This window comes from Lygodium microphyllum, chromosome 19, assembly GCF_053477565.2.
Source record: "Lygodium microphyllum isolate KBCC chromosome 19, Lygodium_microphyllum_v1.1.10, whole genome shotgun sequence".
Taxonomy (NCBI): Eukaryota; Viridiplantae; Streptophyta; class Polypodiopsida; order Schizaeales; family Lygodiaceae; genus Lygodium; species Lygodium microphyllum.
In genome coordinates, this window is record NC_141153.1 from 36776406 (window position 1) to 36802224 (window position 25819).

At 43.3% G+C, this 25819-nt stretch overlaps 1 protein-coding gene across 4 annotated transcripts in view; it reads right to left on the minus strand.

Annotated features, from left to right (window-relative positions):
* Window positions 1-5917: 5917 nt before the first annotated feature.
* The window catches only part of LOC148019754 (uncharacterized), an 84925-nt gene continuing 65023 nt past the window's right edge, over window positions 5918-25819 (minus strand). For all 4 annotated transcript variants that reach the window (XM_087699907.1, XM_087699905.1, XM_087699908.1 and 1 more), the window contains exons 5-7: window positions 8108-8293; window positions 7959-8019; window positions 5918-7824 (exon numbers count right to left, since the gene is read on the minus strand). In XM_087699907.1, coding sequence (XP_087556033.1) covers window positions 6170-7824; window positions 7959-8019; window positions 8108-8293 — 1902 coding nt within the window. In that variant the 3' untranslated portion in view covers window positions 5918-6169. The remainder of the gene's footprint in view (window positions 7825-7958; window positions 8020-8107; window positions 8294-25819) is intronic.

The window sequence follows — 25819 nt, forward strand, 5'->3', positions numbered from 1 at the left end:
ACTTCTTACCTCACATTCATGTGTAAGTTCTAGAAGCAATGGACGCCATGTGCAATCATTTTGAGCAAGGAGAGAGAAAGACAAGTCAATATCCACAATAACACAAGTCATCACTAACTATAATTCTCATGCAATTAAAGTAGTTGTAGTTATTCAAGTACCCAACAACACAAGGGTAACCCCACCAATTTCACATGCTTTGAAACAAGCCTTCATCCACACAACATTTGACTTGATTGTATGGACTTGGGCATGTAAACTAATTTTTTTTCTTAAATATGTAAAAATTACCCACTAGTTAAGTTTGATTAACTTTCCCACTTTTAAATTTGTTTCTCAAATATGTAGAAGCTAAAGGGTTAATACATCATTACTATTTATTACTTTAAGGTTTGCTTGAGTAACTCCCGAATCAAGGACACAACCCCCAAGCCTATGGCAAAAGGAGGAGAGGTTTGGTATTCAAGATATAAAGAGGGGTTTTTTTGAAGGGTGATTTAATAAGGAAAAAGGGAAAGGTGAGTCTTTGAAAAGTTGATACATGGCTCTCTCTCTCTCTCTCTCTCTCTCTCTCTCTCTCTCTCTCTCTCTCTCTCTCTCTCTCTCTCTCTCTCTCTCTCTCTCTCTCTCTCTCTCTCTCTCTCTCTCTCTCTCTCCAAAGGGCTTACAGTGTCACTTGGATGCACTATATACCTTTTGCAGAGATAGAGATCTCACAAGGAATCTCGAAAAAACCAAAGTCATGGTATTCAACACCTCGGCAACATGGGTTACCCAAGCTGTGTATCAATTCACATTTGGGGGAACTATAGTGGAGCATGTGAGAGAATATGTATACCTAGGAGTCACTTTCTCTAGCTCGAGATTTTTATTGAGGGTAGCTAAGGCCCAGTTGGCACATGAGGCTATGCAACACTAGGAGCCCTTGAGAGCCAGTGTGTTCATATACAAATCTCGCACCAAACTATGGTTGTTTGACACACTAGTCACACCTACTCTTTTGTACAGAGCGCATGTCTGGGGTTGCAACCTATATCACAAATGATTGAGCATGCCGCGAGACTAGCCCAATAGAGACTGATATGATGGTCATGATTGCATAGAGAGACCATTGGTGATGATGATATCACGCATGATCAGGAGTAAGCCCTCCACCCCACTCCCTATCATCAAAGTAGAGTTACGGGTAGCAACTATAGTTGTGGAGGCCCTCTTTAGAACAATGGCTTTCTTATAGAGGATATGGGAGCTCCCATGCCACAAATATCCTAGATTGGCATTGACTTCCTCTAGATCACTAGTAGAGGCAAGTGAGAGGAATTGTTGGTACTCACACACGGCCACTTGGATGAGCTTACATAGGCTAGACATCAACTAGCTCCCTCCCTTTGACTATAGCTTGGACTATCCTACACTTCATCTTAGCCAATCTCAGCTAAATTTAGTCATGAGGGCCAATGTCTAAAAGAGTTGAAAAAAGGACTTGGATCCAACCGACGCTCCCTCTAGGACTCAAGATGGAGTTTTATCGAAGAGCCACTTCCTACACCTCTCTAAGGATGGATTTATTGTCCATAACCATAGTTTGGAAAGTTTTATCAGACAGTCACACTAGACAAGGCCATTGCACTTTGTTGAGCACGGCGACCTCGACTATGTGGCTAACAATTGAGGGATCCATATCATAGTCAAATCAAAGCCATCATTACAAGACATAAGAGGCTAGCCCGTTGATACATTAGCAAGATGGAACTGGATCACATTATGGTTGGAATCATGTGTCGATCTTGACATTTAGAAGCTAAACATTTTATACATTTAGTTTTTTAGACATAGTGATCTTTAGATGTTAGCCTTATACTAGGATGTATTTTTTTCTCTTTCGTGACGATGAGATGACATTGGACAAAGATGTACTTTGGTTTTGCCACATAGGTCATGTTGTCTTTTTTGTGGATGTTTATATATATATATATATATACCTAGAGAGAGGAATTTTTTTCCAATTAAATATGTGAGATGAAATTATATTTTAATGGTTGAACATGTGCATGCAATGTGTGTATACCACAAAACACCCACAAACGCACATATAATAAAAAAACATATACTAGAAAAACACACACACCATACATATACATGTGCATGTACGCGTATATCCAAACCATCATATACATATGTATGCACATATGCACGCATGCCTATACTCATGTGAACATATGAGTGAGAAAATATGGAGAGAGCAAGACAGAGAGAGAGGGGGGGAGGGGGAGGGAGACTTAAAAAATCTAGGAGAAAGAGAGAGAACTATGAAAGAGAAAAGAGAGGAAATAAAAGAGAGGATAGAGAATAGATACAAACTTTAGTTTTTATTCGTCTCACCAATTCCAAACCTATGAGGTTCATTGTTTGGCAACCAACAACTTTGAACTACTACTTTTATCAACAAGGCCATGTTGTCATAGCCTCCTCCTCCTCAATGACCATTAGTGGTTAGCTTCCTTCACATTGTTAATGCTAGCCTCTGGTAGGCCCGTTACATTCTTCATTACATTAATAATTGTGGTTTGAGGTATGGGAGTAAACTAAGTAGATTGTCTATAATGCTAGACTCTAGCAGGTCCATTACATCCTTCATTACATTAATAATTGTGGTTTGAGGTCTGGGAGTAAACTAAGTAGATTGTCCATAATGCATCAAAAGAGGTAAGTTGAATTCAAATATAATTTCAAAAATAATGTTAATAGTTAATAAGTGTGCTTTGAGTTGCGACACCTAAGGATGTGAAGTGCCCTAATCATTACAAACACTAATGTGAAGCAATGGCCTAAAGTTGGTTCAAAGCACTAGGAGAATCTAAGCACGGAGTAACTAGTATGCTATTACTAGACACCCATTGTTATTATCTATGTGGACATAGAATTTAGAGTTTTGTACGATATGCAATAGTTTGTTTGAAGACTTTTTTGGCTTAGGCTCATGCTAATGACACATTTTTCATGCCAAAAAATGATTCTTGAGGTGTCAAAATACTAATTGATAGATTAGCTACATTTGAATTACGACCAAGCTCCACATAGATTTTACCAAATCCAGGCTTTTGCTTCTCAAATAATGTGTCTACCATAGTTTCCTCTAGCCATGACTTTTGCAACCACATGAGATTATTATAGACTTAGTATGTGCAAATTCATTTACCACTTTTGACATAGACCATCATGTGGTAGCAAGTGAGGCCTTACCAATTGCCTTGTTTGACAAAAACAAGCCTGCGGAATCATTTTGGCTAGACCATATGTATCAATACGAGTATGAGCATAAGGAGACTAGTTTGTGGATCATTGGAAAGTCGCAGTTGATAATTTTGAAAGGTAAATTACAAACCATTGATATTCAACCCAATGTATATCAATCCCACATGCAATTGTCTAGCAAACCACCACCACCAACACAAAATTATATGCACATTGATACATTGTTGTTTTGAAAGAACCCTTGGAGGTTCAAGGACATGTTAAAGCTTATCATTCTCTTAATTTGGACAGATAATATTAGTGATGTAGTTGATGGTGATGGTTAGGTGTTTACATTGCCATGTGTATATCAAACACATGGACTTGGTGTGCATCGTATGCCCATTTGGAGAAAAATAATTGGACAGATAATATTAGTGATTAGTGATGCAATTGATGGTGATGGTTAGGGATTTACATTGCCATGTGTATATCAAACACATGGACTTGGTGAGCATCATATGCCCATCTGGAGAAAAATAAGGATTTTCTTGGAGGACATTCAACCTAGCCTCCTATAAATAAAAATAACATACATGGATTGGGCAATTAAAAGAAACACCTCAAGATGTCATGCTTTTCCCACAAGTAACAAATCGATTGAGACTTATAGGTATGTTTCACATTCACCTTTGATACACAAGCATGCCGATGCATTGTGGCATTTGGATGAACCACTCATATTGTGGAAAATTAATCTTGATGGACTTAGAAAAATGGATTTCCTTTGAATCAAAGAATGTTCCTTTAGAGATGTATGATCGAAGCATTACCTATGGGGCAAATATTGGAAAAAGTATATATTACTTCCTCTCAATGTTTGAGATGCTCACATGCCACTCAAGCCATCCCCCAATCACCTTTAGCACTTTGCATAGCCACTAGAGGTGTTTTGGATAGACTCTTTTAACAATTGCATGTCAAATTTCCTACACAGACTTGAGAAAATCTTCCAATTGGTTGGCAAATTTTCAACCTCAACCTTCTAAATACTCCATCTTCTTCACCTAGGCCAAATTTTAGGCTTTATGGGCGATGTAGGCTCAAAAGAACCTTGCATTCTTGGGCATTTAATTGTTCCACACTGCAGGTGGTTTCAAGGCCCAATGAAACAATCTATCTATCATAGTTGCCTGCATGTGATTTAGACCCCACTCATATGGATCTAGTTTAATCATTGTTTTATACTTCCTTGGAAAAATTTTCCATGAAAGTCTATTTTCCTTGCACATTAATGAGTTACTCAGCACGTGTGTCTGTGAATGTGTGTGTGCAGAAGTGCACGTGCATGCGTCTGTGAGTGTGTATGTGCATGCAGTCAGGTGTGCATGCACCCTGTGATAATTGTTAGTTTCAAGTTAGAGGGCTAGCAGTAAAAAAATGTTGCAATTTCCATATCAATGTCCAAGAGCTCAACTAAAACCTCCATTACATCATTTGTACAATTAGTTGTGATATACAGTTTTGACTAGATAAGCTCTTTTATGTCTCAATTAAAGTTGAAGTAGTCATTCAGTGAGCATTCTGAACTAGTTCACCTTTTGCCAAACCATATTCACTACTTCAAAGTAGCCCTCAGATTTGAAGGGTACAGAAGAATCTTGATTTTGAGGAAAAGCTTACAATTAGACCTCCTAATAGTTCGTATCTGTAGGTTTTGGAGGCACAATAAATAAATTTACTTGTGATGGTCCTTTTGAAGGTAACTGGCTGCCTTGCCTTCGAACTTCAAGCTTCAGGCAAACAAGTTCAATCAAAGGAATACTGTGACCATTGGAGTCTTCAGCTGTGATATCTGGCTTGTGCATGGATGTTCTCAAAAGGAGTCGATGTCCATACATTGTACTTATTGATAAATGATGCGTAGGATGTGTGGATGCTACCTTACCTTTGATATGTTGTGAACATTCTACTCGCTGGTATATTTAGATCTAGCTTTCAACAGCATGGAACATGTTCTAAACCCTGCATTTGTACCACCTCATTGCCTTCTAACCAAGCTGGAGAAGTCTTGAGCAAATTAGAACACCAGAAACAGAAGCTTTTGCATTTTCTTCAGCAAAGCAGTTAGAAAACCAAGGGGTCTTGTTGAGACAAACATCCCTTACATTCATAATACCAAAGAAGCAAGGTCTAATCCTATGGAAAGTATCTTACCAGCTTTCAAGGGAAGAGCTTTATAAAAGAAATGAGATGAGCAGCATATCCTTGAGCAAATGATATTAAGTGCAACATGGAATTATAATCACTAGCTGGAAAAAATGCATTCAATAGTAAAGCAGCTCCCGTGGGACCGATTTCAGTTCATTACTGTAGGAAATTAACAGCAGATTACAGGCAAATCTTCAGGCTGATGCTTCAGCATGTAATTCAGCTGGTCCCCCATTACCATCGGACACTAGCACCCTGCCAAGTCATATGGAATGAATTTTCCCGGGTGTATGTCGAATTATTCTACCAAGAGCAGTTAAAAATAGTAGTTATTACTAAGCCCTTCTTGGCCAATATATTAGTTAGCCTCCAACTGCAGCATTCAGTTGCATTTGTCCATTTGGAATGGAGAGAAATTGCAGCAGCTGGTCACTTACAGGAGCTATTTAGAGAACCTTATTTCAGCCTAAGATACCATCAAGAAAAACATGATTTTAATTCACAAGGATTAAGCTTGGTTGATAAAGCAGTATGTAACTGCTGGCACTAGCATCTAACTGAAAACACAACTTCGATATTTTGTTAAAAATGATAGTGATACAAAAACATTGGATTGCTCCAGTAGCTGCATTCAATTTCCTTATCAGTAATTTTCAAGTCCACGCTTGGTATCAGAGTGAAATCTTTGAGCGTATTCTCTTGGCTCCCTTGAACCACTAGATACTCAATATTGTGGCCACTGCCTGTGACTTCTATTATATTCTGACCAGTTTCTAGATGATTGACTTGAGCCTTTATGTTGTCCTGACCTTTGATGAGAGTCACTGAATCTATTGATATAATCTGCATCAGAATGCATGCGGGAAACTTCACCATATGATGTCTGTTGAGCACCCAGTTCTATATTCCATTGATGATGAGCATTAACATTTTCCCCATAGTGAGATCTGCCAGGCTTTATCCATCCTGTCGATTGATTGTATCCATTTTCTTCGCTTGATAAGCCAATTTGAACTTTCAATGGGTCGTGATTGTGCGTGTCTAGGTTCCTTACTGATATCGTCCAGCCTGCACTTCTCTGGTTCTCTAACATTCTTCTTTCCCCATAATATGCATCCCCAAGTTCCCTTTGAGCTTTGGTTACCATCTCTGGTTGAAACCCTTCAAGGTCACAGTCCACAACTCTTGATTTGTTATAGTTCCATCTTTTGTAAGTGTAATTGCTAGCTTGATGGTGATATCTTGGGCTTCCTCTGTGTTTAGGCCAGTTTTTGGAGCTAAAATTATCCAACTTATTTCTAAGATCAAAGTGGCTTTCATTTTGTGGGTAATGAATTGCGCTACCACTCCTTCCCTTCTTCCCTGTGCCATACCAATTATTACTATGCGACTCATGATTGCCCTTATCAGTATAATGTCTGTGATACTTGAAGTATGAAGACTCTCTGGAACTTCTCACATACGGTTTTGCCACCCTTACTTTATCAAAACCCTTTAGTCTACTATGCTCAGTATAAAACTTCTTCCCGGGATTTTCACACATTGGCATTTCAGTCACCCTTGGCTCAGCAGAGATCAATGGGCAGTCTTCTCTTTTGTAGCGAACTTTAATCTGGTTAGCAGAACCTTCAAAATGAGACATCCTTTCATCAGGAGACTCGTCCATTGCCATATCCATGTTACCTTTGTTTTTTCCCAGTTGACTAGCTTCTCTTCTTTTTGGTTTCTTGTTTGATTCTTCATCTACACGTTCCCCACTTCGCTTAGAACTAGAGTCGTTCTTTCCTACAAGTGGCAGGCTTATTTGCTTATCTTCCTTGTTTAGTCTTTCAGTAATGCACCTGTATTGGTGATTACACTCATTCTCTTTAGCATGAGATGGAATCAACACACACTGGTTATCTGTGGGTTTGGCATTGTCCAAATCAACTGTTCGCACAACATTTGAATGTAGCGGCACAACAAACCTCAAAGGATATGAAGATGTGTCACAACATTCCTGCAATTTGCTAGACATTTCTCTGCATGTCGTTTGAAGACAATATGTCTCTTCACCTTTGTTCTGACTATGTAGCTCAATATCCAGATTTGATTCCTCCAAATTGACTTGATTGACATTAGTGCTTTTTTTGGCCTTTCCATACACTCTCTTTCTATGATGGCCATGTTTTTGAAGGCCTTGTTCATGCCCAAAATCCTGGACCACCACATCACCAGCTTTGCTCACCACATGCTTAGAAGTAAGCACAATTTCACTGAAGTAATCCCAAAGTGGACTTGCAGAGGTAAGGCTAGGCTCTCCAAATGGGTTCTTTTCTATGTAAGACTGAACATCTGTGGCAACAAGAATGCCTTTCAAATACCTTAGCAATTCACAACCTACATAATTGCCAAGGACAAAGCAAGTTTAAGAGTCAATAATGGCATACATTACCAGACATCCAACCAGTTTTAAAGTCAAAATGAAGTAAAATGTGGCATTCTCTCCTGGTGCTAGCAGGTGCCAGGCTTACCTAAGAAATTATCTTCAGAATCAGATACAGTGTATGAACGTGGGAAAATTGCTGTATGAGGCTGAGCCAAACAACAAGAGCATACGTCAAATCTTAGAATATGCACACAACTTCCCTGGTGTGGTTTTTTTTTAAAGAATTCCTCTTACAGGGTTGAGTAAGGCTTTGTATGGAGTATCATCAATAAGCAAAGTATTAGCAGGACCATAGTCCCCTTTCTTCCAGGGCAGATTTGGCTTGACAGTTTCCCACAACCTAGCAAGTTCTTTGCAAAAGACAGGCTTGTGCTCGTTATCGGGGGCTTTCAATCCAGTGTCTGTACAGTCTGATTGACCCTGCAAAGCAAAAATAACAACTAAAAACATCCTTAAAACAAAAAATTATACAGGTGATATTCAATCCAGTGTCTGTGCAGTCTGATTGATCCTGCAAAGCAAAAAAACAACTAAAAACATCTTTAAAACAAAAAATTATACAGGTGATATTTGCTGTGTCACTTTAGTGATTTAGGAATTGATGTACCTCAAATCCAGTTTGAATGATAACTCTAGACCCCAATATTGGTATCACAAACCCATGAAAATGGTGGCCAATTTCAAAAGCTGTATTTTAATACTTGCAGCCTTCTAGAACAACATAGTTTGAAGTACAATATTAGCACCCTAAGACAGGTGGATATCAATAGCAATGTTTGAAGCACAATGGTGGCACTCTAAGACACATGAGATTGCACAACCAATCATGAGGCTATGGTCAGGGCAACAAGAGAACATATGGAAATGAGAGTAAGGGTAGCTATTTATAAGTTTATAAGCCCTAAAGGGATCCAATGTTTGGTGCTAGTAGGTTTTATTTTTGTATAACCATACCTTACACATCTTAAAAGAATTAGGGTTGCCCAAAGTCTCTTACTCAAGGTAAAATATTCCCCTTGCTTCTGACACTTAAATATTTTACCATGTGAGACCACCATTTCATCATGACATCTCAATGAGTGTACTATCTTTATGCAACAAGGCTAACCTATGCAATCTCAGGGATTTCATCGCTCTCAAGTTGGTCACTGCTTATACACCAAGAAGGCAGCAAATGGCAGCCTTATTCTCTTGGTTTTGTATGTGGATGACATGCTGATTGTAGGCAGGGACGTTCATGCCTTGGACTCCTTGAAGCAGAGTTTACACAATAGCATTGATATGAAGGATCTAGGTGAGGCCAATCACATTCTTGGCATGTGTATACTTTGAGACAAATCAAAGGGTTATCTGTCAAAAACAGGAGTATGTCACTAAGGTTTTGCAACGTTTCCATATGGAGGGGGAGGAAGCCATTGATGTACCATTGCCTCCATATGTGAAACTTAGTGCAGATGACAGCCCTACATCTGATGATGTTAAGGGTGAAACGGCCAAGATACCTTATGCTTCAGCTGTTGGTAGCTTGATGTATGCTATGGTTGCTACACGTCCTAACATTACATTTGCGGTGGGAGTGGTTAGCAGATACATGGCATATCTTGGCAAAAAGCATTGGGAAGCAATGAAGGGTATCATGAGATACCCTAAGGGCACAAAGGATTTGTGTAGCTGTTGGTAGCTTGATGTATGCTATGGTTGCTACACATCCTGACATTACATTTGCGGTGGGAGTGGTTAGCAGATACATAGCATATCTTGGCAAAAAGCATTGGAAAGCAGTGAAGGGTATCATGAGATACCCTAAGGGCACAAAGGATTTGTGTATCTGCTTTGGTAAGCAGAATTCATCTATTGTTGGCTTCACGGATGTAGACTATGCTAGTCATCCTGACTGCAAGAAGTCTACTTCAGGATATGTGTTCACTTTCACACGTGGAGCAGTCTCTTGGATATCCAAGCTACAAAAGTGTGTTGCATTGTCTACTACAAAGGCAAAGTATGTGGCCGCCACTGAGGTATGCAAAGAGGCTTTATGGCTTTCACGTCTGGTGAGAGAGCTTGATATTATAGAGGTTCCTATCCTCCATTGTGACTATCAGAGTGCTATCATGCTAGCACGGAATCCTATCTTTCATGCAAAGACAAAGCACATACAGGTGAAGTATCATTTTGTCAGGGATGTACATGACAATAAGAGCGTTGAGCTTGTCAAGGTACATACAGATGATAACCCTACAGACCTCTCGAAGGGTCTTCCAACAGAGCAATTTGCTTATTGCCACCAGATAATTGGAGTTGGATAGTATATATGTATTTCAACTTTGTACATACATAGACTTAGCTGATTTTTTTCTCTACCTTCAAGCACGTTGCCTTTAGGTGGGAGGTGGTTGGGAATAAAGACTCACCGTTCTTGCATTCCCTAACCTACAAACAGGTACTCATATGTCCTTTATTGCGTGTTGCCTATCCTAACAATATACACCAACAATGTCAAGCACTATCTGCCCCATCACATTCACCTCCAACAAGCATAGTCGGCCCACATCACCTCACGCTGCCCCCACGACATTCTCATACTAGGCCCCAACGGCCATGACACCCCGGATTGCACCTATTTCTTCAAGTATCACAGATGACAATGCTAAGAAAAAGAGGTCCAATTATTGCACAAAAAAAGAGCATGTTGTTGACGAATGTAGAAAGAGCATGGCAAGTGAAAAGAAGAAACAATCAAACATGAGTGTTGCTAAAAATTCAGCAATGCAAATTATGCAACCACACATTTGGCACACTTGGACATTGGTCAAATCTTATGCCTTTAATGTTTATATGATCCTTCTTCCAATGAGCATAGTCTTTTAGTGGCAAAAAATTGCAGCACATGGTATTTTGACAGTGGAGCTTCCAAGCACATAACATCCTTTTGTAACTTGTTTGTATCATATGCAAATGTACAAAAGGGGGGATCAATTGTATGTGCAAATAATGCTTTATGTGCAATTCAAGGCATTAGTCAAATTCCCATTATTGGAGTGAATAGAAAAACTATCATGCTTGAAAAGGAAAAATTTTAATTTCAATGCCATTGCATGTGCTAGTTTTGTGGTTAAATTCCACATGGATTAATGTAGTATCTATGATTGTAATTATGGGGATGCCCTCATTGTCACCGATAATACATTGTATAATGGACTCTATGAGCTTTGATTTATATGAGAGGAGAGCATTAACGGATGCATTACAGGTTGATGCCACCATTGTGGATGACACTAGGTTATGGCATGCTTGGTTTGGTCATCTTAATTATGGAAAAATACATCATGCTTCATTTGCCAAAGGTGAATCTATGCATGCTGATAAAAAATTACAACTTGTGCATAGTGATGTTTGTGGACCCATGCATGTCAAATCCATCGAAGGAAACTTGTACTTTGTTACATTCGTTGATGAGATGACTTGTCATTGTTGGGCATATGCTTTGAGACACAAATCAGAAGTTTTTGCATGCTTTAAAACCTTCTTGGCCTTGGCTAAAATGGCAGTGGATGCAAGTAATTACACTACATACCAATTGAGGAGGAGAATATATATCGCCCGAGTTCAACTCTTTTTTGGCTGAAAAGGGGATTATCCATCAATGTACTATGCTTTACACACCTCAAAAAAATGGTGTGGCTGAAAGAAAAAATCACACCTTGATGAAAATGGCATGTATGACCTCACATAATAAGCTACCCCCAAAGTTTTGGCTTAATACTATCATGTGTGCAGTGTATGTGCTGAATCGTAGCGCAACTAAAGTATTGGCTAAATGTATGCCTTATGAGGCTTGGAATGGCCGGAAACTAGTAGTGTCACATATTCGTGTCTTTGATTGTTTGGAACATGATTTGGTGCCACAACCACGAAGACAAACTCCAAGAGAAGGCTGTCAAATGCATTTCTATTGGTTATAGTGCAAAAAGTAAAGGGTACCACTTATACTAACCCTCTACCAACAAGATTTTTGTTAGTAGAGATGTGGTATTCGAGAACGTGTTGTTCAGTCCTTCATGGACTGCAAAAATCAGCCCAAAGTGGGGCCTATGGACATGTTTGACAATTTGTTGCCATTGTTTTTTCTTTTTGAAAGTAAAATGTGGCTAATTATATTACTAAAAAAAATTGATTACAACAAAGTACTCATGCTCGATAAACTAGCTGGAGCTGATGCAAAGTCACAAATACATCATGTATACAAGCCTCTCAAGGCCGTCTAGGGGGGATGGGGGCAAGAAGCCATGGATGGGGGGTGTAACGCCATCTAGGGCTGCCTACCTACATCACGAAGAATAGGTCCTGGCCTCCCTGAGTACGCAGGAAGTGAAAACGGAGCTCCTGACGAGCATGAGACTCGCCCTGCACTTGGTCCCATCGGCCGCAGAGGGAGTGGATGATGGAGGTCCAGAGCTCTGCCAAAGTCGCTTATACTGAAAGGCTCTCCCCGCCAAAAACCTCCTGGCAGCGCACCTTCTAGATGTGCCACCCAGTAAGACTCCCTACGATCTCCCATACCTCAGAGCGGTCTGTTGTGGGCTCCAGTACATGGTGGCTGGGTAAAGCCTCCAAGCCGCCCACTGTGCAAGACCCAGCCTCAATGATGAAAATCGTGTCCTACATCCCGGCCTCATACAAAAGGTGACGGCCCTCGCCGACTGCCTTGCCAGCAGAAAGTTCCCCATGAGATACATCCAAAGCTAGGTGCCAGACGACGGAGAATGCGGCATGCTCCTCTCCATACGAGCTCTGCCGCCTCACACGACCAAAAGCAATGCTTTGGAGTTTCCAGAAAGAAACGTGAAATTTTTTTATAAAGGGTTTTTTAATAGTTTTAAACTAGGGAAAGATGCTTTAAACCTCCATGGAATTTTCTCTTAAACAAAAACAAGTGAATTGAGAAAAAGTGATAAAACATGAAGCAATATAGTCAATTCAGAATAACACATTACACATCCATGATCCATAATCCATTGTTGACTATTGTCAAAGATTAATATTTAAATAAGCTATACTATAATCAAACCTTAAACATCATGATCATTGATTCATACATATCACATAAAGAAAATTGAAAGACATTTTACATAGCCCATGTGCAAATAGTAATGTAAAATGGGTGAAGTGGCAATATCATGATTCTCATTTCAAAACAAGTTACAAAATGACAAAATGTCAAAATCCAAAATGAATCATGATACATCATAGATAACACTCATAAATGAAACTAAAGTCATATAATGAACTATCCAAACAATAATGGTCCATGGACGCTACACTGACTAAGTGAAAATCCCAAAAAGATAAGACTCTAGAGTCTAATCCAAAATCATGAACCCTCATGAGTTATGACTCATGAGTCACTACTCAGGCTCATCATCATCACCATCGCTACCACCATCATCATCATCATCTCCATCCTTATCCTCCTCACTCACACTCCAATCGTCCTTTGTGTCATTTATGACACTAGCTCAAGCACTAACTGCTACCATCCTACTGGAACCTTTTGCTAGAATTGATGCATCAGCACCCCTAGCCCTAGATCTTGTTTGATACCAAAGCTGTGCTCTCTCTGCTGCAAGTAAGGCTCACACCTCATCATCCTCATGTGTAGGATGCACCAATTTTTCTAAGTGAATTTCCACCTTGAAGGAGTTGGGGTTGATCTCATTTGGTCCCCTGCAATTCTGTCTTTTGCGTAGGGCTATTGACAAGGCAAAAGCTAGTAGGTGCAAAAGCGAACAGGCAGAGGAGCTGGCATGGGAGTTGGGACTGTTGATGGTCAGCACGGCAGGAGCAGATAGTCGACAGGGTGAACAAGCACACAAGTGGACAGGCAGAGGAGGTGGCATGGGACTATCGATGGTTAACGAGGTAGAATCAGGACCAAACGAGCGTGACAGGAGGCATGAGTCGTGATAGGCTGTGCATGCGATAAGTCACGAGTGATGAAAGGTACATTTCTTTTGATTTTTTTTGCTTTTTTTTTTCCATCGACCATAGACTAACACTAACCTTTATTTTTTTACAGAGGACTAACTCACGTTTTTTTTTTTGGGGTCCCCCCTTCCCACGTTTTTTATGTAAAGAAACGTTTCGTACTTTACGAAACGTTTCGTAAGTTTCAAAGGCAAAGAAACGCGTTTCTTTGCTGCTATGGTGTGCTCTAACCTCAGTAAGGGCATAGACATTGAGGACTCCAAGGCACGAGTCCCAATATCCAATCTAATCCATAGAACCCTCCCTGCCACAATCGTTCTATGGTCATGTACACAGGCGATGAGGCTCGGGCCAATAGAGGTGTATACGCCTCCACTCTCGCCGTGGGCACCGATGGCGTACTCCCAGTAAGTGTGTGAACTGCCTAGGAGTACCTTCCCTACCTGATGGGCCTGGGCAGGGTGAGCTTGTGCTCCTGTGCAGAAGTAAGATGTCGATCCGTCCGGCGAGGGCAAGCTGCAACTCTTGCTGAACAATCAACTTCCTAGAACCACATGTCCCACTGTAGTGGAGGCTATTCACATTCCAGGATGCAAGATGTAAACTCATAGGGAAACCTGTGACTCACCGAATAGGCATCTGTTCGGTGTGGAAGTTGCTGATGAAGAAGAAGAGCTATGGAACATGCAGATACGCTTTGCTACATGCCTAGACAATAAACTCCATTCCCCCATGGTGTCCCTCAAGCGGTGGCCCTCGGGCGAGACCATGGGGTGATAGATGCTCCAAGTGGTACCACCAAGGCATCTATCAATCAAGCTAAGAGGCGTGACTCTATGCACTGGTAGAAATGGGCCACATGTGCCAGGGGCCACTCGATCACATCCATCGGTGCTCTCCACTGTGGAGGGCTCAAAAAATGATGCTTAGATGTGGAACCTCAGCACTAGCCCATCAATTAATGTCCATCACGCAACTTGGCCATTGTTGGGAAAAGAGTACTAGTCCTCCTCCTCCCATCCACTGGGAGATGTGGTCTGCCACCTCACTCTTCACCTCCTCCTCTATATGTGTCATCGTCCAATCTCCTGTGTGAGAGGTCTGAAGGAAGAAAGCATAGTTTGGTCCATCCAGTGGTGCTAATAAATGGACCTTACCACTCTACCTTGACTTACGTACCACAAAGATCCCCACCCCCAAAGGTAGTGGAAACTCTTCGCAACTCTCAGGTAGGACCACGGGCCACTGCAAAAGAACTCCTGTGGTAGCAACAACCCGTCACAGGAAATTGTGACGAGCACCAAGGACACATGAACTTGTGGCTGTGTGGGGAAGGGGGGGCTAGACTATTGCTGGTGAGTGGCGAATGTTGGCGTATGGGGCTCCTCACCTCCTATGGGAACCGGGGGGAGGGGGGGGGGGGGGGGGGGGGATCACCTATCCTAGGTGGGGATCAGGGGGGTTGATCGGCGGGGAAGAGGAAGATCGAGGGATGGTAGAGTAGTTGGAGGTACGAGGCAGTAGGGGGCAAAGCTATGGAATCTCCAGTGAGGTAGCCTGTGACGCCTCCATGGGTGGCGGATGTGGAGGCCTGTGGTCATGCCGGGTGGGATCAACAAGGGGGGCTGCAGGGTGCTTTGTCGGGGGGCCGACACTTGCCCTCTTGTTCCCTGCTGCCGTGGTTGTGTCTAAGGGGCTGACTACAACCCCCCCTACCGTCTCCCTCTCCATCGTCTCTGGACCCGTGTAAAACCATCAGTGTCCACCTACGATCCAATCGGCGGAGCTGCCTTGGCTCCGAAGTGCATGCAATCTGCTACCTAATGCCCAAAGTCATGGCAATGTAGGCACTGCCTTGGCTGCCCAATCACAATAACCTGCTACCTAAAAGAGTGTCTGGGGGGAGCCGCGGGGGGGGCCCGGAGGGGGGGGGGGGGGGGTGGGAAAAGAGGATGGGCGGGGGGGTCACCTACACTAGATGGGGATCAGGGGGGCTGATCGGCAGGGAAGATGGTGGGGAGAAGGAAGATCGAGGGATGGTAGAGTGGTCGCAGGTACGAGGCAGCGGGGGGGAAAGCTATGGAGCTCGAGTGAGGTAGCCTGTGACGCCTCCATGGGTGGTGGATGTGGAGGCCTGTGGTCCTGCCGGGTGGGATCAGCAAGGGGGGCTGCGGGGTGCTTTGTCGGGGGGTCGACGCTTGCCCTCTTATTCCCTGCTGCCGTGGTTGTGTCTAAGGGGCTAACTACAACCCCCCCTACCATCTCCCTCTTCATCGTCTCTGAACCCATGTAAAACCATCAACGTCCACCTATGATCCAATCGGCGGAGCTGCCTTGGCTCCAAAGTGCATGCAATCTGCTACCTAATGCCCAAAGTCATGGCAATGTAGACACTGCCTTGGCTGCCCAATCACAATAACCTTCTGCCTAAAAGAGTGTCCACCTCCCTCAATCTCCAGAAACTTTGGTATATTCTTTGTATCTTCCACTGCCACCCGTACCTTTGGGACTCTTGTGGCTGTCACTACATCCGCGAAGGAGACGGGAAGAACTGTACCGAAGAGCATCCAAAGTCCTCCACTAACTAGCGATACTCTATTGCTAGTCTGGAGAAGAGTAAGGTGATCCAATGTCTAAAAAACCTGTTATGGAGCGCAAATGCCTCCACTGTAAAGCCACTGTACTAGGGAACCATGTAAATGACCCCCTTCATGGAAACATAAGGTGAGCTATCCATGAGCTCACGGGCTGCGTCTACAGCAGTGAGTCGAACCATGAAGATCCCTTGACCCATGAGAATTGCCTCCATGATCTGCATTGTGCCAATGCGCAACGTGGAGTGAAGCCAATCCCGAAGCTGGCCCCTAGATGGGGAGTGTCCTACAACCTGACCAAACATTGTTGTTTCTTTCAGCTCCAGCTCTGTGGCATGAAGGGCTAAGAGCTGTTTCTCAAAGAGGACGATGGGCAAGGAGTTTGACTAGGGGACGCTCGTAGAATGCACTGGCGTCTAACCAAAGGTCTCCATTGCGTGTCCTTACTAAGAACCTACCAATCACGCTGCTATGCTACCAGAGGGGAAGGGGAAGAGAGTTGTTGCAGAGGGAGGGAGCAACTGGAGGAGAGGGGTGGGAGGGGGTGGGAGTGGGAGTGGGAGTGGGAAAATGCTATTTTATGATGGTGGGGGAGGTGCTGGACACCACTAAAGGCCGGCTCACAACAGGCATAGCGCGGGTGTGGTGGATCTACCAAACGGGCCCTGGGGGGGGGGGGGGGGGGGGGGGGGAGTGGTGGGGGGGAAGAGGATGGGCGGGGGGGTCAACTATACTAGGTGGGGATCAGGGGGGCTGATCGGCAGGGAAGATGGTGGGGAGAAGGAAGATCGAGGGATGGTAGAGTGGTCGGAGGTACGAGGCGGTGGGAGGGAAAGCTATGGAATCTTGAGTGAGGTAGCCTGTGACGCCTCCATGGATGGTGGATGTGGAGGCCTGTGGTCCTGTCGGGTGGGATCAGCAAGGGGGGCTGCGGGGTGCTTTGTCGAGGGGTCGACGCTTGCCCTCTTGTTCCCTGCTGCCGTGGTTGTGTCTAAGGGGCTGACTACAACCCCCCCTACCGTCTCCCTCTTCATCGTCTCTGGACCCGTGTAAAACCATCAACGTCCACCTACGATCCAATCAGCGGAGCTGCCTTGGCTCCAAAGTGCATGCAATCTGCTACCTAATGCCCAAAGTCATGGCAATGTAGACATTGCCTTGGCTGCCCAATCACAATAACCTGCTGCCTAAAAGAGTGTCCACCTCTCTCAATCTCCAGAAACTTTGGTATATTCTTTGTATCTTCCACTGCCACCCGTACCTTTGGGACTCTTGTGGCTGTCACTACATCCGCGAAAGAGGCGGGAAGAACTGTACCGAAGAGCATCCAAAGTCCTCCACTAACTAGCGATACTCTATTGATAGTCTGGAGAAGAGTAAGGTAATCCAATGTCTAAAAAACCTGTTATGGAGCGCGAATGCATCCACTATAAAGCCACTGTACTAGGGAACCATGTAAATGACCCCCTTCATGGAAACATAGGGTGAGCTATCCATGAGCTCACGGGCTGCGTCTACAGCGGTAAGTCGAACCATGAAGATCCCTTGACCCATGAGAAGTGCCTCCATGATCTGCACTGTGCCAATGCGCAACGTGGAGTGAAGCCAATCCCGAAGCTGGCCCCTAGATGGGGAGTGTCCTACAACCTGACCAAAGATTGTTATTTCTTTCAGCTCCAGCTCTATGGCACGAAGGGCTAAGAGCTGTTTCTCAAAGAGGACGATGCACAAGGAGTTTGACTAGGGGACGCTCGTAGAATGCACCGGCGTCTGACCAAAGGTTTCCATTACGTGTCCTTGCTAAGAACCTACCAATCACGCTGCTATGCTACCAGAGGGGAAGGGGAAGGGAGTTGTTGCAGAGGGAGGGAGCAACTGGAGGGGAGGGGTGGGAGTGGGAGTGGGAGTGGGAGTGGGAGTGGGAGTGGGGAAATGCTATTTTATGATGGTGGGGGAGGTGTTGGACACCACTAAAGGCCGGCTCACAACAAGCATAGCGCAGGTGTGGTGGGTCTACCGAACGGGGCCGGGGCTGCAGGGCAGAAGTGGCGGGGGATCAAGGCGAAAGAGGGGGGGGGGGGGGGGGGGGGGGGGGGAGTGAGAGCGCGCTGGGGGGCAGCGCTCCACAGGAGGGGAGTAGGCGAGGCAATAGATGAAGGAACAGTGCGCCACGAGGCAGTAGGCGGGGGGGAGCTGATACGATGGCAGGGACGAAGCAGCACCGCATGCGACGGCAAGGAGCGTTCAGTCACGAATTTGTTTTCTCTTCATAAGTGTAATCTGTCATGCTTGTTGCTATTGTTTCAGCAAGGTGCACTTGATTTCAGCAACCTATTGAGGGTTTACAACAGTAAACCATACTGAACAACAGCCTGATTTTCAGCCCATTAATCAAGGCAATCCTAATTATGAAATGGCCAATGAGAGGGCTGGTATTTGGCAAGCTAAAACAGCCCCTAGATGGATGTTAAATACATTACAGGACAACAAACAATCCATTCCACTTCACGGTTGAACTAGAGCAGCCACTCACCATGCACAAGGTAACTTGGTTGCGTAGGCACTCATAGCTACTACATGCAATGAGAAACTTGTTTCTTTAAATGGTGCTTTACAAAATGAACATTGGATGGCAGCTATGCAATCAAAGATAGACTCTATTCATAAAAATGACACATGGGAGTTACATGACTTGCTTGTTGGCAAGCGTGCTATAAACACAAAGTGGGTTTATAAATTAAAACACAGATTTGATAGCAACATTAATCGCTATAAGGCACGTCTTGTTGAGAAGGGGTATGCCCAACAGCATAGGATTGACTATGATGTAACATTTGCACCCACTTCACATATGGCCACCATTCGCAATGTCATCACTTTGGCTACTCATTATGATTGGCATGTGCATCAATTGGATGTGAAGACTGCTTTTCTAAATGGTGATCTTCATGAGGAGGTTTATGTCACTCAGCCTCCTAGCTTTATTCAAAAAGAGTCAGAAAGTAAAGTGTGTTGTTTGCATAAGGACCTCTATGATTTAAACCATCCACCTAGGGCATGCTATGAGAAGATACATGCATACTTGACTACTCTTGGCTTCAGTAATTCACACACTAACTTTTGAAAGCACACTTTATGTCTGCAAAGATCGGGATAGCTTCTTGATTCTCATTCTTTATGTGGATGACATGCTGTTGAATGGACCTCATGAGACACATATTTCAGCCTTAAAAGCTGAATTACAACATATGTTTGATGTGACATTGTTCACTTGTTCATTGTGAGAGTATATGAGTGCGCATGCTGCTGAACCCTAATCTAACATGTACAAAGGTCACATTTTTGCACTTCACTAAATCTGTAATGGGAATCACAAACTCTCTCTAACAGCCATGAGCAGAACCTACCAAATTAGATGTACAAGAGTTGAACTAACCACTTAAATCATTCATTATCAAAACTCTATTAGTATCTTGTCTTTTTGCTATAGTTCTCCAATCAAAGGTCTTGTTCAATGATTAAAAGTGTACTTCGGCATAAGTGTATGTGCCGAATGTTTTGCATTGAGTGTTGCTTTTGATTTGGTTTAATCCTTAGGCAACCATCCAATGAATTGAAAATCACTTTTTGCCAACTTAATCACTCTTCTACTTTGATAGGTGATCAGTATTTTTTTACTATATATTTATTTACTTACTGACATTGGAATGTATAGAATAGTAACATTGAGGTTCCATACCCTCAATTGAAGACTTTTGGAAACCGACCTTCAAAAGTAATATAAACAAAGAAAAGTCCATGTTAGCACTAGTAGATGGTTTCAATGCGTACACTTGGAAAACCTTTTGGTGTCTTTTTCATATTTTTCTGACACTCAAGAATTAAAACATGAAGAGAAAATTCACACGCAATCACATGCAATGAACCAAGACACATTGCAATTGACGTTGACTATGGTATCACTAAAATCTTGTCTTCTAGTCATCCTCTTAGGTTTTTCATGAGTAAACATGCAGCGTCACAACATCCACCCCCTCTAAGCGTGCACATTCTCTAGATGGGCCACAGCTACTCATCCTCATCTCCTCCAAGCTCTACGGTCAACTCATACTCTTCTTCTACATCAGGATCATCAACTATATTATCAATGTCTTCCTCTTCCTCTATTGCGTCTCTGGCATCCGACTCGATCTCTATCAAGTTCTCAATTGCATAGGCTTCTTCATCTTTTTTCTTAAATACTTTAATCCTTTTACCCGCAATGGGTATCCTCAAAATTGTCCCATCAAGCTCTGAAAGTACGTAAGTAGCATTGTCATAGACATGCTTTACCACATAAGGCCGAAACTATCTTTTCACTATCTTTCGGATAGTGCTATGTTGATTTTCCATGTTGTTGTCATAGGTCAATACCCAAACACCCTCTTCCACTGTTCTAGGCTACAGCCTATGTTTGTTGTTATACATGTCCTTATTCTGCATCCTAGCTTCCTTAAGCTTCCACACTGCTTTCTATACATCCTATGATTTTCTATAAAGCTGACGTATGCAAAGAGCTAAGAGCTCCTCCTTAGACATATCCTCCTACCAAGGCAAAACACTGTAAGGGTGCAAGTCTCTCTAGGCATCACTTGCTTTTGCCCATACATCAACTTTGTAGGCACTGTGTAGTACGGTCTGCCCATAAGGCATAAAGCAACATCCTCAACCAATCCCTAATCTCTCCACTCCAAGATCTTTCACTCTTCCCATTACCCTCCAGATTATAAGAAAAAGTCAAGGCCAGCTTGATACCATGCCTAGAGAATAATTCCCTAGCTTTGTCTGCATCCAACTCACGTCGATTTGCAATGATCGTCCCAACACACCCATACTTGCAAAAGGTCTCTTCAAGCAAAAACTTACATATGACATTGGTAGCCTTTGTCCTCAACGCTCTACCCTCAACTTGGTTGGTTAGGTCTTCTCTAGCTAGAACAATGTATCTGATCTGCAAAAGACTAGTCAACATACTAATTAAAGGGCGATACGCAACGAGAAAGAAAGCAAGGTACTAGAATTTTTTACAATAGTGCGAATTTGGTAACGTCAAGAAGTAACCAATGTAATTTGAGTGCTAGGCTCACTCCCACGTAAGTTGTAATAATCCTTGTGGAGTCGAGTTCCACTTCGGTTTATAACATCTACTTGTAAATGCAAGGTCAAGTTTGATGGACAATAGAATGGTCTAGGCGCCCAAGGGGTAAAAGGGGTTGTAGCCCTCTAAACCTATGTATAAAAGCCAAAAAGTTAATGAAAGAGATCATTCGAGTGTGTACCAACTTCTGAGTGAGTTCTCTTCTACCTACATTCTATTGACTAAAGCTCATATGTGTGCCATTGAGAGAGGGAGTTTTTGCCTCAACACGCTTTGCTCAGCAGTCGAAAGAGGCGACTAGTAGATAGTGCATTCGGTTCAAGAGCTTGCAAAAGAAGGCAATGTCACTTGGATTGTGAGACCACCTTGACTTGCTAAGACTACAACGATGAGAGAGAGCTCTAGGTGTGTCTACTACAAACTTAGTCCGATTGGTTGCTTTTGCTGCCTATGAGAGTAGCCATTGCATGAGAGAGGTGAGAGATGGTCTATCTCGAATGGTTGAACTCTTGAAACAATAGGAGCTCTACATGCTGGCCGAGAGATTAGGTGAGAGAGTGAGAGACTAGATGAGAGCTTGTCTACCACGGATGGTCGAGCTCCTGAAACAATAGGAGCTCCGCACATTGTTAAGCACCATTGTAGCACGACATTTTGGTTCCATTCCCGAGATAGCGAAATCAACCATCCGGAGCATTCATCTCCCTACCATGCATAGGAATAGAAAACGGGCTGTGAACGCCAAGCGAGAGATGGAGGGAGGTTTAATTTTTGCTTACACAATAGCTGTTTTCAAAACATGCATGGTTAGATTAGGAAAGGAGAGAGTGTGGTGTTAATATTCCTCTCTCTTACAATAGGTTGCAATAGGTTACTGTAGAATCTAGAAGTAATCTCAGGTAAGGTTAGTATTGGTTAGGAGTAGGTACATGTCGAATGTCTGCTATAGAACTCCAGGGGAGACACTAAACCGTTGAGAAATGAACATGCTAAGGGAGTCCCCCTTCTAGATAGAACTAAGAGAAGCATTCAAGTGTGAATCCGAGTGTGACCGTTCAAGGGCAAGAAGCACTCGAACATAGGAGAGCTAAAGGGAAAGAGTTCAAAATCAAAAAGGAAAAAATAAGTAAATAAGAAAGCAAGTAAATCGGATGGCCACTTATGCTTGTGTAACATTTCGACTTGACGGCCTCTCATACTTGAGTAGCATTCTTGCTCGAATAGTGCATTTGCTTTCACATTTGGATGGTGCATTCACTCGAGTGGCCACTTGGCACTTGGATAGTAGGTATGCTTTCTCACTCGAAGGGTGTGTCAACTCGAATCCCCCATGGCCACTCGAATGGCATGTATGCTTCTGAGACTCGGATGGGTGTGTCCACTCGAACGGTGCTTTCTCACTCAAATGGTATTCCACTGGAGTGTTACCTTGGAAGCTATTGAATAGTCGCACTAGATGCAACTCTCCCTTTCTCCTTTGACACTCTCTCTCTTACTTAACCTACTTCTACTCTCTCATGCCTCTACCTCCTCTCATACCATACACTATTATGATCCAATTAGAGGGAAGAGAAGAGGCCATATGCTATCATGCTTTGTGGAGGTGTTGCACGATGGTCCAACTAAGGTGTGTGGCTCACGCGTATAAGCCCTCTATGCCTTGTTTTAATCTCTCTCTCTCTCTCTCTCTCTCTCTCTCTCTCTCAAGATGCGTCACCCTTGGAGATGCCCTTCTTGCTCTATCTAGCATCGAATCGCACACTCGGATGCGCATTTAAATACACCTTTGATGCCCTTCTCCCTCTCGTCTGATTCGAGTGTAGGTATTGATGGGCACTTGAACCTCCTTTTTCGAAGTGCACTGTCACTAGGTCTTCTACCTTAACTCAAGCAGTCACTCTTTGACATGCAGTCTCTCTCTGTCTCTCTCTCTCTAGAGATAGTTACCACGACATTCCCTCCTGCTCAGATCACCCCTTGACATGGGGTCAAATGTCAATTCAAGTGCCCAAGTGCATATACCAAGCAATTCTTGCACAAATTGATGAAATTCTGCAAAAGCCCCAAATTTTTCAGGTCCAACATGCACAAATTTCACTCAAATTGACGAAATTTCACTGAAACATGAAAAGCCCCAAAATTTCACGAGCAATTGTGCACTGATTTTGCAACTTCTGAGTCAAGTTGTCCACTTCTACATCAGAGTTCCAATTCCGGGAAAAGCCCCAAATTTCTGGATCAAAAATTGCACATTGTGCTTGTGCATATGAACACCCGGCAGAGGGGAGAATGTAAAATTTCAGGAATTTCACAAAAAATTTAACGAAAACAGGAAGACGTCCGTCGACTTGTTGACCTGTCCGATAGCGTCAACACCTGCCAGTGTGTGCCGTCAACGCCTGCCCGCATGTGCCTTTACCACGTCACGTCAGCGCCAGCATGTCACGTCAGCCCGTTTCGTCCCATCTGCCCGTTTCGTCAGGTTGCAACACGTCCGTCCCTTTTGGCGCCTGTCTGCACACGAGCCTGCCTGCGACTTGTCTTTCACACTTGCCTATTGAGCCCGCAACTTGTCTGCTGCACGTCTTGACTGCGCACGCCCTGATTAGCCTGCGACCTGTCGCACGTCCTAACTAGTACTCGTCACCTCAGGCGTGTCACCTCACGCCAGTTACCTCAAGCCCGACACCCGCTCTGAAACCGCTTTGTAGTCGAGAAGTCTGTGCGTGAGCTGAGCTGAGAGTGAAGGTGCAGAGAGTCTAGAGCAGTAGAGTGAGCAGGACACAATAGGGATACGGTACAATGACGAGTGTACCACATTTTTTAGGTTTTGAATATATATAAAGTACAAAGTGTAAGGGTGCATTGACACCCCAACACAATAAAAGGAACAGTGAGCCTTTATTCCCAACATAAGTGAAGACTTAGTCTTGTGCATTCGGAACTTGGATAACACCTTCACCGTGTTTGCCCACAACTACGACAAGCTAGACCTTGGTGTCTTGGATGAGACCACGGCTCAAGCCGTCGCTTCCCTACCCTGCTTGTGGAAAGAATTCCAATTTATTTTCACAAAGGTCCCCCTCAATCACTGATGAGCTAATCACCACACAAATTTTACATGAAAAAGCTCCTAAGGGCAGCCTCATCAACTCCTTCAAGCACAACCATGTAGTGACCGCTCCTGACGACCTCGTGTATTTGGATCAACTAGCCATATCTAAGTCTAGGTTTCTACAAAAGTGGTTCACACTATATGCATAGTGGGAGCGCACGGGGTGCCCAATCATGACCAATGCTGAGCAACACCGCAACATTAAGACATCGAAATATGATCCAACTTATGCTACCCCTATCTCATTCCACATCCTTGCAATGACCTATAGCCCACCACTTGAGGAGAACATCCTACTCAACCCCTACCTCGACAGAATTCTCACTGAGGAGGAGCTTCACATCGCTAACATGATGGACTAGAGAGACTTCCTAACCGATATCCTCACCTACATAACGCATGTTGGCATACACCCACATGACATAGATCATTATGCAGCATTGAGATATAACCCTTAGATCTACCATGCTCTTGCAAACCCCATAAGGTAGAATCCACCTTGTACATAGCTACCATGTGCACATACGTGCAATTCATTTTCTTTTATTCTTCTTAAAAAATCACAAAAGGCACACCTAAAATTGTCCCACCTCCAACTTCGCAATCCTAGGAAGTATTGCACCCAATAAGTGGAGCGAGGACACAAAAGAAAGAACATAGGAAAGCAACACAAAAACGCCTAAAGTGAGCACTTGAGTGTCAAATTAGAGATGTTGATATTGACTAAGACTAAATTGCTAGTGGCAATCATCTCTTCATGTCTCTAAAATTAAACTTTCATTATTAATATTCATCATTAGTTTGAGCAAACAAGGCCTCACATGAATGTTTCCTTTGCACAAATGGCTACTAAGACGCCCTAGCAAGTAGAAGTCGTCAGAGACACCAGGTACGATGTGGAGCTGAGTTCCGTCTCCTAGGAAACCTAGACAAGATAATCGACAACAACACCCTTGCCAAGAAGCTCATCTCGAATTGTAAGTTGGCCACTTATGTTAAGGCAATGTCTGGACCAACACGGGTGTTAGGATGCCCAACCTTCATACAAACCTTTGTTGTCCATGGAATTAGATGTAAACCATTGAAAACTGAGCACAATCCGATCATAAACTGAT